This window comes from Martes martes (genome assembly GCF_963455335.1).
Source record: "Martes martes genome assembly, chromosome: 3".
Taxonomy (NCBI): domain Eukaryota; kingdom Metazoa; phylum Chordata; class Mammalia; order Carnivora; family Mustelidae; genus Martes; species Martes martes.
In genome coordinates, this window is record NC_137890.1 from 140,195,503 (window position 1) to 140,213,353 (window position 17,851).

General features: G+C 33.4%; 1 protein-coding gene across 1 annotated transcript in view; it reads left to right on the forward strand.

The window, feature by feature from the left end:
- BAZ2B (bromodomain adjacent to zinc finger domain 2B) overlaps positions 1 to 17,851 on the forward strand; it is a 426,011-nt gene that overhangs the window by 294,564 nt on the left and 113,596 nt on the right. The window contains exons 6-7 of the mRNA XM_080798618.1: positions 13,162 to 13,350; positions 17,537 to 17,701. Of these exons, the coding sequence (XP_080654744.1) occupies positions 13,162 to 13,350; positions 17,537 to 17,701 (354 nt within the window). The remainder of the gene's footprint in view (positions 1 to 13,161; positions 13,351 to 17,536; positions 17,702 to 17,851) is intronic.

The following is a 17,851-nucleotide window of genomic DNA, read 5'->3' on the forward strand; positions in this document are numbered from 1 at the left end:
GTCAGTTCAGTTCATGATAACACAAACCACTAATGCTATTTAAGCAGAAAGAGGTTTCTGGGTACTTATGAAATTATTGAAGAGCTAGCTCCCTCATTCCCACAAATGATTTCAGGGCATTAATGTTGAATTGGCCTGCTTAAGGAAACTACCATTGGTTCAATCAGGACACCACTGTTCTAACTGAAGACTCCATGGATCACACCAACTTAGCTGCAATCCAGTAATCAGGAACCACAGATATAACTGCCTCCAAGGTTGATCTGTGTTGCCTGCTAGATCTATACCAGCCAAAAGGATGCCTCATGCACTGCTAATCTGCCAGCTTAACTCCATTTTTAATTCTTTCCAAACACATCTGCTTGGCAGAATCTAGTATATGTGCTGCCGAAGCGAGCACTGCTTGGCAGAATCTAAATAATGACCAGAATCCTGGCTGTAAGAGAGACTAGTAAATGTAGTTTTTAGCTGCCCAGCTTCTGCATCTCAGGAAGATATAGTGAAAGGAATTTAGAACAAATGTTAAATGAGCAAATTACCTCTTCACTTGAGCTCATCTAGTGATGCCCCCTGTCGTATCTCCCAACCTGTGAAGTGTAATAAGCTCCTAATACACATAGATGAGCTTTATTCCAGTTTCAGCAGTTTTTTTTAATTCAGAATATTTAATAGCTCATGTATATGTAGTACAAATCTCTTTTGAGGGGCGCCTGGGTGGCTCAGTCAGTTAAGCCTCTGACTTCCGCTTAGGTCATGATCTCAGGGTCCTGAGATCAAGCCCCACGTCAGGCTCTGGGCTCAGTGGGGAGTCTGCTTCTCTTGCTTCCTCTGCCCTTCCCCCTACTCATGCTTGCACTGTCTCTGTCTCTTTCTCTCAAATAAATAAATAAAATCTTTAAAAAAGCAAAAGAAATCTCTTTTGAGATGCGTGAGAAATGATATAGTTGACCTCTCCCTCCTTCTTGAAAACCTGTTTTGGGGGGAATGTTTGTATCAAATTGATATTATTTCTTCCTTAAATTTTTGGTAGAATCCACCAGTGAAGTCATCTGGGTTTTCAAGGTTTTCTTGTAGTTGTTGCTTTATTTGTTTTTGGAAGACGTTAAAACAGGAGTTCTACTTTTTAAATATTAATGCAGAACTATTCAGGTTATCTTTTTCTTCTTTAGTGAGCCTTGATTGTTGATGTCTTTCAAGAAGCTGTCCATTTCATCTAAATCATTGAATTTATGGGCACATTGTTGGTCCAAATAGTGCCTTATCCTTTGAATGTCTTCTCTTTCATTATTCATATTAATAATTAGTGCCCTTTTTCCTTTGTGACTAGAGATTTATCAATATTATTGATCTTTTTGACAAACTAGCTTTTGGTTTCATTGGTTTTTCTCAGATTTCTGAGATTTATTGATTTCTGTCCTTTATTATCTCCTTCTGTATTTCTGTGAGTGTGATTTTCTGTTGTTGTTGTTGTTTTGTTTTGTTTTGTTTTGTTTTTGGTAACTTCATAAAGGGAAGGCTTAGCTCGTTTATTTAAGACCTTTCTTTTTCTTATATATGCATTTAAGGCTATAAATTTCCCTGTTAAGTTCTGCAATAGCTGTATCCTACAAACTTTGATTTATTTTCATTATTATTCTAGTGAAAATACTTTGTTTTCCTTTATGAATTCTTTGACCGATGGGTTATTTAGAAGTCAATAATTTGACATTTCGATTTTTTTAATTGATGTCCATTTTAATGTCATTGTTGTAAAAAATATACTGATGATGATCTGTGCCCTGTTTTCTGGCTCTCCACTGTTGCTTTTTTAGACTGGCACCCTGTGGGTCTGTGAAAATGGTCAGGTTAGCCAAGTACTTAAGCAAAGATGAGTCTCTTTCTCTCTGATTTCCTTGCTTCTAAGATTACCCACTACTTTGCAGCGGCTCTGCCAGATTTGGACTCTGAACTCTGTATTCTGACACTTCAGGATTTCTGCTATCTAAGCTAATCATGGTGAAGGAATGTACTCAGTTAAGAAATACATTAAACTCAATTGACCTGACGTGTGTACTTCTGTCTTTCAAGAGTAGATTTCTGTATATTCTCTGCTAACTATTTTGCTGTGCCCCTGGGGTCCTTCCCCATTCATGCACAGTATACTTGTAGCTAGGTATTTGGGTAGTTTAAGCTCTGAATTTGAGCATCAGTCTTTCTGTGGTTTTCTCATTGCCAGAATTTCCCCCTTAAATTTCTTGTTTTTTTTTTTTTAAATCTAGTTTTTATTATCATTTTCTGTGGATGGTTCATGTGACCTCTGCACTACTACTACAATATTACTTAAAGTGTCCCCCCAAAACAAATCACTTAAAAATTTTTTTCACTTAAAAAAGGGCCATCTGTACCCCAATGTTCAGAGCAGCAATGACCACAATCGCCAAACTGGAAAGAACCAAGATGCCCTTCAAAAGATGAATGGATAAAGAAGATATGGTTCATATATACAATGGAATATTATGCCTCCATCAGAAAGGATGAATTCCCAACTTTTATATGAACATGGGTGGGACTGGAGGAGTTTATGCTGAGTGAAATAAGTCAAGCAGAGAGAGTCAATTATATGGTTTCACTTACTTGTGGAGCATAAGGAATAACACAGAGGACATTGGGAGATGGAGAGGAGAAGTGAGTTGGGGGAAATCAGAGGGAGAGACCAACCATGAGAGACTATGGACTCTGAGAAACAAACTGAGGGCTTTGGAGGGGAGGAGGGTGGGGGGTTGAGTGAGCCAGGTCCTAGGTATTAAGGAGGGCAAGTATTGCATGGAACACTGGGTGTGGTACATAAACAATGAACCTTGGAACACTGAAAAAAAATTTTAAATTATATTAAAAAAAATTTTTTTTTCACTTAAGACCCCAGGAATGGTATGTGACTCAGTCTAGTCAGTCCAAATATCTTATTTCCCACAGAGTAGTAAGGAGTAAGGAATAATGGGCACATAATGTAAGTCAGACTAATCAAAGACGAAGAGATCCCATTCTGGGATTTTTATTTGTCCCACAAATATAGGAGAAAGGGCCCATTTGAGGACATAGAGCCAAGAGAAGAAAGAGAAATTAGACACTGGTAAAGTTTCAATCAATCTTCCTTGTCTAAAGGGAGCTGTTTTCAAAAGTTTTTACATTATATGAGTTAATACATTCACCTTTTCACTTAGCCATTTTGAATTGGGTGTTTGGTACTTTTTGACCTAACTGATATACCCTCTAAGATCTAATTTCTGCCTAATTAAAACTTACCTGGTATTATTGTCACTCTGTTCCCATTATCTTTCAGAGTCCTTGGCCTTTTACTTCTTCAGTTACAAAACATTCTTTCCAAACCAGGATGTCAAACATGCTCTCCCTCTGTCTGGAAAACCTTCATGTGGCTGGTTCTTTCTTACGCTTTTTCTCAGGTTAAATGTCCGGAGACATTAATTGGAGAATTCTCCTTTTTTCATAGTGAAAAGTAATTGTTCCACTATCATATATTTTTAGTCCTCAATAATTTCCTCCATTATACTCTTCACAATATATAATTGTACATTTGGTGTTATTTTACTTATTTGTCCCTTTCTCTACATTGAAGGGCAGGAACTATATCTGCTTTCTTTTATCAGCATGTATCCAGTCAGTGCCTGGCACAAAATACATGCTTAAGAAGCAATTTTTGACAAAAGGAAGGAGATGAACTTGCAGGACTTGGACTTGAAAATTAGATGATAAATTGACTTTAATTAGTAATTTTTCTAGGCCATGCTGTATTTTGTTCTGGTAGTACCAAATGGCTATGCAGGTTTTAGCTGGGGATGGGCATTATAAGCCACATGGTGAGGAATCTTAAAGGATCAGTTGACCTTACTGAACAGGGTATGAATAAATAAAACCCTGCAAGTCCAAGATTATTATTTTATTAGAACTTCTCATTTAAAAAATAACCAGGGCTTAAGTTTATAGTCACTAGAGAATCGTTAAAAAAAAAAAAAAAGAAAGAAAGAAAAAAGAGGTAGCCTATTCTTGTGGGTTTAAGAATAAACCCAAGGTTTCATTCCAGTTTCTTTTAGTATTTATGTTATGATATGAATAACTATTATAACATTTTTAGTTGCTTTGTCGATAGTGTAGATATCTATAAATTTCATTTAAAAAGCCTCTCAAATGTTCAGCTATATAGCCTTCCTCAGTGGGTTTATTTTTGAAATATTATTTTACTTTAACTTTTATTTGTAGTTTTAGTTTAGAATTTTAACAGTAAATTACTATAGAAAGGTACTTCAAATTAATTAAGTACTCATAAAAATAAACCCAGTGTTATAGATTAAATTTTATTTCCTCCCAAAAAAGGATATATTGGAATTCTAACCCCCAGTATTTCAGAATGTGACCCATTTGGAAATAGGGTCGTTACAGAGGATCAAGTTAAAAGGAAGTTATTAGGGTAGGTTTTAAACCAATATGACTGGTTTCCTTATAAAAGGGGGAAATTTGGACACAGAGACATGCACAGAGAAGCCCATGTGAGGATATAAAAAGAATGTCTGAGGTTCCCAAAAGCTAAGAAAGAAGCATAGAACAGATCCTTCCTTAGTTCTTTCAGAGGTAGCATGACCCTGTCATCTCTTTGATTTCAGACTTCTGCCCTCTGGAACTGTGAGATGTGGCTTGTGTTATACGCCACTTTGTTTGTGGTACTTCAGTATGGCATCTCCAGCAAATTAATATACCCCGTATGTTTTCCAAAGCTGATTTTAATAATTTTTGCTCATTATAAGAATTTTTTATTTATTGAAACATAGGTAAAATAAGATTTTGGAATTCAATTAATTTTAGTTACCTTTTCTCTATTTCATTATTAAAGTATAGCTGGACTTGAAGATGAAGCTATATATAAAATATTATATATTTTTAGCGTTTTAATCCATGAACTCTAAATCCTTTCATTGGTCTAACAGAAATGCTTATTACAAAAGAGGAACTGCTCCTATCTTTAGCAACAATCATTTGCTAAACTGAATCAAGAACTGTTTACCATGTTCAGTGTTAGAGAGTGGCAGCTTTTGTTACCTAGACTTTTAATGACTTGCTTTCTAATTAAAAAAAAAAATGTTTGAAAGGAAAATAGTAACTTTACATAGAATCCAGGCAAATCACTACATAATCAAATGTTCCAAGTTAGTATCACCAGTACACATAGCAACATCTTGGACCTCAGATATGTTGCGCTGAGAAGGATGTACTGCTTCTCCTTCCCAATGATGCATAACCTCTTCTAATCATGAGAAAGCATCAGACAAACCCACATTGAGAAATGTTCTACAAAATACCAGACCAGGGGCGCCTGGGTGGCTCAGTGGGTTAAAGCCTCTGCCTTCGGCTCAGGTCATGATCTCAGGGTCCTGGGATCGAGCCCCGCATCGGGCTCTCCGCTCAGCGGGGAGCCTGCTTCCTCCTCTCTCTCTCTCTGCCTGCCTCTCTGCCTGCTTGTGATCTCTCCCTGTCAGATAAATAAATAAAATCTTTAAAAAAAAAAAAAAATACCAGACCAGTACTCTTCAATGTATCAAGATCATGAGAGACAAGACTGAGGAACTGTCACAAATAAGAGAAAATTAAGGAGATATAGCAACTAAAACTGATAAGATCTGAATAAATTGTTAATTTTAATTCATCAAGATTAATTTCCTGGTTTTGAAAATTATTTTATGTCTGTAAGATGTTAACATAGGGGTGGTTGGGACTCTACTAATTTTGAAACTCTTGTGAGTCCTAAAATCTCAAAATAAATGCTTTAAGTGAAGACTTTCTTTCTATGCCATGCATATTTTTAAATACTAAAATGTAGGAGTTAACTGGCTGAGAAATTTTTGACAGTGCAGGAATGAAATGAAGATTATTTGCAGGAAATGTCACCATTAACTATAGAATCCTTTCTGTTCTCTAATCAAAGTTCAAGATTATAGTTTGTACATTTTGAATTCCAGAATATTTGAAGATTTAATATATTTAAGAATTTTAATATGAACCAGTAATTTGAGCATTTCTTTAATTTACAATAATTTTGATGATGTTCTATTTGGTTATTACACTTATTCATTACTAGTGTTGAAGTATGCACATAGCTTTTACTTGAATGTGCTGCCATTTTTTATGATTACCATACTTTGCAGTTTGTACACTAGAGGCTGATTTTGCAATGCCATAAAATTATGCTTATAATTTTAAAGAACTAGAGACAAGAGTTTGAAGACATGTTGCAACAAGTTTGAGAAGCAATGAAAAGATTAAAGACATTTTTATTTCTAGCATACAAAAAGCAACATTTGTGGAGTGCTATCATAGTAATCCGTCTCCTTGATTTTTACAAAGATCAGATGCTTTAGCGTACTTCATATAATTATTTTGCTTTAATTGGCTATCTGGACTTTTTCTGACTGTTAGGAGATTTTGTTCACTGGTAGTTCAGGTTCAAGACATTAGTACAGTATTTATACTATTCTGTTCTTGGGGGGGGGAATACTTTTTGTGTTGTGGCATGAAATGCACTAGCATTAATAAAGATATTTGCAGTTACCATGCCTTGTTACTGAGACACTGACATTTTATGTAGCTGCTTTAAATCACTTATACCTAGATTGGCTAGCAGAATTTGAAAAGCTGTGCTCAAAAGTGTTCAGCTTCTTATAATGAAAGTCAGAAGTTAGGTATTACAGATGGATATTAATTTTTATTGTGCAAAATGTGCACATTTGTTACCTACCCATTAAAATAGAAACTAAAAAGTTCATAATATTGAAATTACAGTTGAATATTAATATCTGTTAAAAAGAATAAGTGTAATCTCCTAAAAGTATTTTCATTTTATGATATATTTATCACGTTGCAGATATTTTCTCTGAACAAAATTTAAGAGTTTTTTTTTTTTTTTTTAAGGCATGTACTTTTTTTTTTTTTTTATTTTAATAAACATATAATGTATTTTTATCCCCAGGGGTACAGGTCTGTGAATCGTCTGGTTTACACATTTCACAGCACTAAAATTTAAGAGTTTTAATCATAAGTTATTATTTGGGAGCATCTTCTGATATTAGATATATAAATGTAGAAAAAATTGCTTCTACAAATGTGGAACATTCTAATATCCAAATAATTTTATTTTGTAGTCGTAAGATTAATAGAGCCTCTTTGACTCATGTTGTATTTTGTTTCATGTAAAACAGTATCATTCTGCTTTTTTATTAATACAGAATATGCTTTGTTTTAAATGTAGTTATAGCATTCACTGAACCACTACCAGTCCATGATCAAAAATCACCTTGTGAACAGTAGCTTAAAATTTTAATACAGCTGAAGGCTGACATTGTTCTGATAATGGAATGAGGGTTTAATCTAAACAGCACCCCCTGCTGTATAAGAAGATAAAAGCCACAAGCCACATTGGAAGGGGAGGCAAACCACAAGAGACTGTGGTCTCTGAGAAACAAACTGAGGTTTTGGAGGGAAGGGGGCTGGGGGATTGGATGACCCTGGTGGTGGGTATTATGGAGGGGACATATTGCATGGAGCACTGAGTGGGGTACATAACCAATGAATTTTGGAACACTGAAAAAAAATAAAATAAAAATTTTTTTAAAAAGCACAACAAAGAATTCATTAAATCAGCTTCTAATTTCCCAAAGACCTTTGAGTAATATTGTAAAGCAAAAACATTGCTTTTTATAATTGGAGCAGAGAAAAAGTGAGATATGCAGTTGACCTTTGAACAACACAGGTTTGAACTGTGTAGTCCCCTTATACATACTTTTTTTTAAATAAATACAGTATAGTACTATAAATGTACTTTCTCTTCATTATGGTTTTCTTAACATTTTCTCTAGCTTACTTTATTGTAAGAATATGGCATAGAATATAGATAACATACAAAATATGTGTTAAATGATTGTTGAATTGTCAGTAAGTCTTCCAGTCAACAGTAGGCTGTTAGTAGTTAAGTTTTAGGAGGAGTCAGAAGTTACTGGTGGGTTTTCAACTGCAGTGGGGGGAGGGAGAGTTGGTGCCCTTACCTCTTGTTGTGTAAGGATCAACTGTATTCTTAATCATTTAAGAACGATTAAGTTATTCTAATCATTCAATGATAGAATGATTCTAATCATTCCATCTAATCAAGTTAATCTAATCACTAATAATTACAATATCCTTTTAAAAGAAGAAGGAAACAAAGAAAACTATCATTTTAGTTGTCTGTAGCAGGTATTAGGAAGTGTTGCCCTTGCAACTGATAAGTTTTTTAATGCAGTGTTTTGTAGAGAGTAAAAATGATTAAGAGATGGCCTTTTCCTTTGTAACTTTAAATCCTAGTAATGGTACAGTAAAAGATAGCAAGTAATCATGAAAGTTCAAAGAAACCGCAAAACATGTCTGGGAAATTCAGGGATACTTCTTAGGCAATATGTTTTTGAGATGGTTAGGATAGATAGGATTATGAGGCAAAAGAAATCAAAATGCATGTTACATAGGCGAGGGATGGGAGAGGTGTGAAGTAGAGGAAATAATGTGACCAAAATACAACAGTGGAAAACATTCGTTAAGTACCAGTTGTGTTTCATACTTTGCAGGTATTGGGGATACTAAGATAAATGAGATTCAGTTTTTGTCCTCAAAGAGCTTAAATCCTAGTTTACCAATTAATTGCATAGAAGTAATGGTTAAAACAGTGGAAGCACATGAAATAACTGAGAAAGCATAAAGAAAGAAATAAACGTAGCTGGACAAAATCCTTAAGAATGTTTACTTTTAGAAAAGAAAATCCAATAAACCAGACCAGGAATTTTATTAAAAGATATAGTTAAGGGGCACCTGGGTGGCTCAGTGGGTTAAAGCCTCTGCCTTGGGCTCAGGTCATGATCCCAGGGTCGTGGGATCAAGCCCCACACCTGGCTGTCTGCTGGGGGGGGGGGGAGCCTGCTTCTCCCTCTCTTTCTGCCTGCCTCTCTGCCTACTTGTGATCTCTGTCTGTCAAATAAATAAATAAAATCTTAAAAAAAAAAAAAGATATAGTTAAGAAGAAGATCAGAACAGTTCCATGACCTGGAGCTTAAGGGTGAACATGGGTTTTGTGTTTGTGATTTGTTTGGGTTTTTTTTGTTTGTTTGTTTGTTTGTTTTGGGGTTTTTTTGGTCCTCCTCCCCTTCCTCACTCCCCTGAATGTGGGTTTTAATGAGGAAGAGGCACTCAACAATGCTAGATTTATACAGAGTGGTGAAAATTAAGACAAGTAAAGATCAGTGGGACCTGGTAATTAAGAAAACTTCAGTAACTTGAGGTTTGAGGTTTGGCACAAATATTAAAGATTCTGAGAAGAGGGGAGGGAGTAGACATATAGGTAAGACTTCTTTCAAGGTTAACACAGAAGAGATGTTGATGAAATTGAGAAGGAAGAGTAGATAGGGTCAGGGGAGTGGTAGAAGATTGGGGGTGACTAGAGGTCATGCTAAGAAGTTAAGAAAATGGAAATGGGAAATTGTGGTTAGAGTGCAACTTAAGAGTTTAAGAGCTTGGAGGTGGTAGAATTTTGAGTGATCAAATCCAGTATGTGACTTAAATGGAATCAACTTAAATGGAATCAGGGAGGAATAAAGACCAAGTGATAATTTTTTTTTTTTTTTAAGATTTTTGTTCATTTGAGAGAGAGAGACAAAGAGCATGAGGAGGGGAGAGAAGAGGGGGGAAAGCAGGCTCTCTGTTGAGCAGGGAGCCCGATGTGGGGCTCGATCCCAGGACCCTGGGATCATGACCTGAATTAAAGGCAGACACTTAACATTCTGAGCCACCCAGGCGCCCCTGGCCAAGTGGTAATTAAAAAAAAAAAAAAAAGAACCAGGCTTCGGTGAAGTAAGGCAAAGGAAGCTGGGAAGTATATTTGCAAGTTTAAATGAAGATTCAAAAGAACTTCCTGTTCTAATTGAAGGTCTTAGGATCAGTCCCATGGATGGGCCTCTTCTGCTCTTAATGAGTAGTGAATTAATTTGTTCGACAAATATTTATTGTATTTCTACTTTGAGACAATGTTTTAGGTATTTAGGATCTATTATTGACTTCTACATATGACAGTACCAGTTTAAATAATATTGAAATATTAACTAACTTGTTTTATTATATCATGGTGTAAAAAATAGTTTAGTACTATTTAAATTATGTTCAACCATGAATTTCTTGAGGTCATTCATCCTTGTATGCCAAGTTCCAAACATAGCACCTGACACTCTATAGGTATGTTCATGAAATGCCTGAATTACAGAAACTTTTGAATAAAGAACAGAATAATTCTGGAAGTTTTTTGTTTTTTTTTTTTTTACATGGAATTAGTATATGTGTTTTTTTAAAGGTGGTAGAAAAACAGCATTAAATCATAGTGTTAAGAGTTTTTTAATGAGAAAGAGGTACTTATTGTATCATTGACTAATAGGTTCTTGCTATAATGGCAAAACATAGTGAAAAATATGAAATGTGTTATGGAATTATTTCTCTTCTGTGTACAACTATATCTGTGTAGCAGAGAAAGTCTCTAATGTGTATTTTTGATAATGCATGGTATCACTGTAATCATTATAATGTGGTCTTAGTCTTTTTTACTAAATATAAACGTGAATAGACCAACAGGGAATAAACTCTATAGATTCCTTTGTCACTTGGGTGTTTTCTATGCTTTAATTACCTTCACCAAGAATTTTACAAGAAGGAATAAGAAAACAGAATAAGATAGCTTCTTTGTAATGTTGCCAGGCATAAATGTAACTTTGTGTACAGGACTATACTTTTTTTTTCCCATTTTAATCTGTGGTGAGTAAAGCTCATATTTTGTTAAAATTCTAAACTCACTTCCTCTTATATATCACTCTTTTTAGAGTAAAAAAACTTTGTTATCAAATTGTATATGATTGGTTCTTAATTACTGCTGTGAGAATGACAGCTTCATTTAGATATTGTTTGTGTTTTCTTTTCATGAGACTTCAGGGTTTAGCTCATTTACTTCTTCACAAAAATAAAATTGATGTTTTAACTATGCATCTAAGAATGCTTACTACCAGTTCATTAGCTATCATAGAAGTATTTCTATCATCTCTGATCGTTTATAATTTTAATCTGTTCTGAATTTTCATATTTGTGTAGTTTTGAGTTTACCCCACAGACTTTTTTCATATTAAATAACTGTTACATGGAGTTGACAAATATAATTTAAGAATTATTATATTGTAAAATATAAATGAAAAATGATTCTAAAATCCTCAAACTAGAATGTTCACTTCAACTTGCTTATCCAGAAAACTGATAAAAAAGGAAATGTAACTGATCATAGTATAAATGAATATTAATGAAACATTTGATTAAGGACATCTCATTCATGAAGTTGAATTGATTGTTGAGAACCATGGATTTTACATGAGAAAATAAACAAATACTGGTTCTTAATGTTACAGGTTCATGTTTTTAGAGAAACTAGCTGGCTTTTAGAGAATTGTCAAAAAGAAAAAAAATCCACAGTCCTTCTGGTGTCCTGTTACTAGGCTTGATGATGTTTGAATTACCTTCTCTAGTATACCCTAGTTTTGTTTGACTCAACCGTAGTGCTAATGTAGTCTAGAGCTCTGATAACACTGAAGTACCGAATTCACAAATTTTCTTTTTAGTCTGTGATGAACAGAAACAGAGATTGGCTGACTTGGAAAAGAAACCCAAAGTCTATCTTTCCCTTGTGCTCCCCTACAGTTTCTTTGTGGGCCTTCTTGCAAAGACACATTGAGGATCTTCCCTGTGAGATCCAATTACTTTGTTATTATAATGGGACCTTGACCAGAAGTTTTTACCTTATAAGTTGATATAAGATATACTTGGTGAAATTTATTTAAATCTTACTACTTCAATAAAAAAAATGTAATGTTATTTCAGTACATAATATAAGGTTTATATTAGTCTCTGAGGGTACACGCTAACCTTTTTGATGATTCCTCTTGGCTCTCAGGGAATAAAAAAGCAGAGGAGAGATCTCTTTGATAACTAACTGATAACAAAGAGTATACCTATTTTTAGCTTTTATATTTACATTTCTCAAATGTATTATGTTAAAAACAATTAAATTGCAGTGCACAGTTAAGTATGATATAAACAGAAGATAATAAAGAAGACCTATCCTTATTTTAACACAGAGCATAATACCTTTCATACAATAAATTTTTAAAATAGACTGGAGTGTGGGGTTTGACACTCTATTTTAATAGTATCAGGCTAGGGGAACTTAATTATTTCCTGGAAGTAAAAGGAGGTTTCCAAGTATTAACAAATTTTCTGTCAAATCTCTTACAAAGTATGAAAAATGAGTTGTGTTTTTAGTTGTATAACATTTCAGCCTGGAGTTTATGACACTTAGAACTAGATTCTCTTTAGAATGCAGATTGAAAAGTCACACATTTGAATTGAATGTGATCCTTCCATCACAAAGTTAAAAATGACTTTTATATTGATAACCAAACTTGGATGCATTTAGAAATATCTTAGTAAGTTTGTTCATTAAATCTTTATGCTGTCTTGTATATTGCTTTATTAGGCTAGAATATAATCCCTTTTTGGTGTCAACTCTCCTTACCTGAGAGCTGTTGGACAGAGACCATAGCTTCACTGCTGGCTCTTGGAACTGGGAATGCTTTGCCCAGAGTGTGTGATAATTTGAGTAATGGCTTGGTGACAAATTATGGACTGACTTCATTGGTTTTCAACCTTATGTTAATAGAACGCTTTTGTTTTCCTTGTTATGAGTAAAAAAAAATGATAATAATGTACATGTATTAACAGAAAGTTCAATTCATATCAGTGGGTCAAATTATTATAATTAGTGACAATTATACCTAAAACATTATTTTTCAAATCTCAAATTCAAAGTAAATAAGGTTATGCCACTCATTTTCATTTTTTTTAGAGTACTTTCATATTTCTGTAGGGTTTGAAGAGCAGAAATAGAAAAAGAAAAAATGTAAAATAAAAATTTATGATAAGAAATTACTATAAATTTTAATTATGAACTCTGAAATCAGATAAATCTCATCTGTTTTTATAGTACAACTTTAAGTGTGTTTTTTTCCCTCCCAGGACATTTATTCAGAGCAGCTGGGGATCAACCGTTTAACCTGTCCACAGTGTCGAGTGCCTTCCCAATGGTCAGCCACCCAGTCTTTGGTCTACATTCAGCCAGCTCAGGGCATTCAGAATTTGGTGGTTTGGGGACACTTGGTACACCCACAGCCTTAGCCGCACATCCCCAACTAGCATCTTTTCCAGGTAAACATCTGTTACAAACAGTGTTCAAGGAAAGGAGGAAAGCTTGAAAATGTTCAAGCAGTAATTTGTTTATTAAACTGAACAAAAAGAATAGTCTAATGCCTGGTATATTAAAACTCTTGTACAAGAATTGACTCAATCCTGTTTATCATGTGCAAAAAAAACCCCCACACTATGTGTGCTAGATGGCAGTGTTGATTATAGCTATGCAAGTGTTTAGCTAGAGAAAGGGGCATCTGCCACAAAAGTGATTAGTTAGGCCAAGTTTTTCTCATGCTTTTTATTGAAATATAACATGCAGGAAAGTGTACATATTGTGAGTGTAGAGCTTGATGAATTTTTCTCAGCTTTATTTGATTTTTTTTAAAAATTATTTAACTTATAATGGAAAGTAAACTCCAGTTCTTATAATGAATATCTCTATACTTTTGAGTTCTCACTTCTCTGCACTTTCCGAGGAAGATGAACTTGGCTCTTAAATTCTATATTTTTCCATATTTGATCAGAACAACTATAAATTTGCACCACTTGCATTACAGCAAGACCAGAATTATCCCCAGTTCTACAGATTATGAGAATTCAGGAGCTCAGTAAGGCACAAATTAAAGCTTAAATTGGATAAGCATGCTATAATTTTCCTTGTTATATTATTTTCAAAGTCTAAACTTTCATGTCTTTCCAGTGATTGATTTTACTTTAATAAATTTTAGCAAGGGATACATGGTTTGGTCTTATAAAAAAGTTTACAAATTAGAGCATAATTCTAGAGACAAATAGACCTGAATTTAAATCTGACTATGTTACATTTTAGCTGCGTGATCATGAACAAGTAGTCTGACCACTCTGCCTCAGTTTTTCTCATCTGAAAAATTGAGGATAGGTAATGGTACCTGCCTCTTAGGGCTCTTGTGAAGATTGAAGGAGATAAGCCATATCAGTACTGATTGCAATGTTTAGCATACATAATGAGTACATAATTATTAGTTATTATTATTATTACTTCCTCTTTCCCACCTTAATGGGTAATAAACTATCAAGTGCTTCTTCAAAAGGAAACAAACATCTCATTTTAACTACATACAGAATGGAAAGATGGTTAGATGTATATTTCAAGTACTGTTTCTTGAGTCATATTCTTTTAATTCAGTTGTCTGGAAGAGAGTAGCTGGTGGGGAGGGTTAATATGACTAGAAAGTTAAAATCAAGTCTTAAACTAAGCCTTAACGTTTGTTTTAAAAATACTAATAGGAGTTTATTTAGGCTAGTTTCTAACATGGTTGCTTAGCAAGATGATCAATCCAATAGATATTTGCTGAAATACAGGATTTCTGATTAAAAATCAAAATAGATAGTAGAAATATAGTTACTGGGTGTCTTAAAATTTTTAAAATCATTTTGTCATAGCTTATTATACCACTGCTTTTGAGCCTATCTAAACTATTCACTCATTCATTTATTGTACAAAGTTCTTTGAACATCTGCTATGTTCTGTGCATTGAGGAATACACTGACATAGTATGTGTTATTTACAGTTTTTAGGAGATGGATAAACAATGACAAGACAGTCTTTAATGGTGAAAGTATGTCTATGTAAGCACACTGTTTTCACCAAATAGACACTATGCCTAGACCTAGAAGACTCATTTGTTTAAGTTGTAGATTGGGTATAATAATTTAAATTTAAATTCTCTGTAATTGCCTTTATTCAGAAGGGTCATCTAAATGCCAAATTTTTGAAATCACCTAAAAATTAAATGAAGACACGCAAGAAAGATATTACTAGAAATTTTAAATAAAGAATAACTTACTATATAATTTTATGTACTTTCTGCATTTCAGATAATAAAATCAACAGATGCAAAATTACTTAATGGATATTAGTCTAATATTATTTCCATTTTATATTTAAATAGTATTTCACAGTAATTTCTTTAAAAATATTTATAACTTTTGGTCATTATATTTTTATATTATATTACCATGAATTTCTGTGAAGCATCTGGCTCCATCAAGTATGAAAGATTTAAAAATTCTGCTATATCTTCTAGGCCCAATATCATCTGAAATATTAGACTCTTCCAGTTGAATATAATTAATGTTGCCAGTATGCTGTTACCTTCTTTGAATACCTTTAGAAACTCATCATATGCTGATATATGTAATCCTTATTTTGTATATTTTGTTTATGAACAAACTGTTTTGTGAGTGACTAAGTTTGTTTTCATTTTCTTAAACTTGGAAGATAAATAAGCTTGTCATTGAACAAAAATTATATTATTTCTTATGAAATATTAGACATTTGTAAAGTTTGTAGTCAGAAGCTCTACCACTTTCATATTTATATTTTGATTTTATTTACCTTTTTTTTTTAACCTGTGGTGTCAGCTTGTTTATAACATACACATTTTCCAACTTTTTATTTTCTAATCCCCATCGCGTCCTTATTTATAGTGATGTTCTAAAGTATAGTGTTATGGTTATGCTTTTTTCTGAGCATTATTTCTGAGCATATTTTATATCTAAAATATTTGAATCTTATTATACTTAGATTGCCTTACCAACCTGTGTGTTGTTTATGAAGTCTATACATTCAGCTGTAATGCTTTAATTATAGACTCTGTATTAAATAATGTAAATATCTTTAGGAAACCTCAGTCCCTTTTTATTAGCAATTTGGAACCTAGGTTTCAAACCTATAAATAAGAATAGATTCCAACTGAGCTGATACAAGTCCAAAATATACAGTTTTCCTTCCCACCTAAATACACTTCTTTCATCTAAACAGGGATAAATGATTAATGCTTTTGTATGGTTATTCTTGGTTCAGTTCCCATCATTCAGGCACTGCTAAATATGCATTGGTGTCATTTCACTAGCAGTGCCTTCCTGCAGTGCAGAAGAATAGCTTTTGCAGTTTTCTGCTTACACTGTTTTAGACCTTTTAGAATAGCAGCCCCCATGAACATTTCACTTTTTGAAGAAAACAGATTTTGCCATTAGATAATGAAGGTGCATATCTTTACATTCTGTTTTTAATGAAACGATATTCCTAGAAAAGATTTAAAGATCATACAATTAACTGACAAAATTGAATTTTTCCCATACTAAATTATTCGGTTTCTTTTCTCTAATTTCCTCGTGTTGGTTACAATCAATGAAAAATATAGCACATCTCTTGGAAGATTAGCCTGAAAGGTCATAAATGATTTGGTAATCTGGCAAGTTAGCCAAGTAGCCAAGATTATTTCCGAGATTTTAAATGGGGCAATACAAGACGTTCTTTTGGATTATTTTCAAATAGCTTCTTAATCTTCACCCTTTTTGATAAATGTATTCTATAAAATTTGGCTTCTCTCCTTTTCTAAAAGTTTCAACTAAGAGCCCTGTTTGAATATCTAAATTGCATTTGATGATTTTCTACCATTGATTCATTTTACATTGATAAAACAATCATTGATAGCTATAATTTATGAAAGAAAATATAAACAAACTCCAAGCTTTCCTTATTAACTTTATGGGGAAGAATTTTGTAGCACTTTTATATTTTAATATGACTTATTTTGGAAATCTTTGAATACCTGAGACAGAAAAAAACACTGCTTTTGCTATCTTTATGTTTTTAATTAAGTATAGAATATCTTCTTTCATAAATGAACTTGAGGTATACTGGTTTACAGTAGCAGTCTTGGTATTATTATTTATGATTTATCAGACCCAGATTTAAATTGTATATAATTTGAGGTAATTCTTAACATAGGTTGTAAATAGTACAACCATAAATTCTAAGGTTTTAAAATACATTAGTATATTCTTAAATATTATTTCTTTACTAATTTAGAAAAATTATGGTATAAGTTATCAAGAAGTCACACAGTTCTTTACTTTTCCAAGTTTTCCATTTTATTTTTAAAACCATAGACTACCTTTATTCTTCATAAACTTGAGTTCAAGGAAGCTGCCAAGTGAAGATCCTTGGATACTTTCTTAATGAGAGGAGTGATGAGTATGTAACATCTAATAAGCTATCTTACAGTTAGACGATCAGAACTGTGTATAATTCAGCTCTTCTGTTCCAAAATGAAACTTGGTATTTTTTTCCAGGATTAAAATATGAAAAGCATTGTTACATTAACTAGAAAGTTAATTCAAGTATTTTTTGCTTGTTTGTTTGATGTTTGGTTTTGAGGTACAGAATGGTGGCGAACAACAGATGTCCATAGTCGTACAGGGGCAACCTTCTTTCCACCATTACTGGGAATTCCACCACTGTTTGCTCCTCCAGCCCAGAATCATGATTCTTCATTCCATTCAAGAACTTCAGGAAAAAGTAATAGAAATGGTCCTGAAAAAGGTATTCCTTGTTAACTTAAGTGATGTTTTACAAATCCTCCATTCCAATTCCTATTTTCAGTAGAGTTTAGGTTTAGTAACTTTATGTAACAGTGTACTAGACACTTTTTCACAATGGCTTGCTTACTCCTTAACAATAACTCTGAGAGAT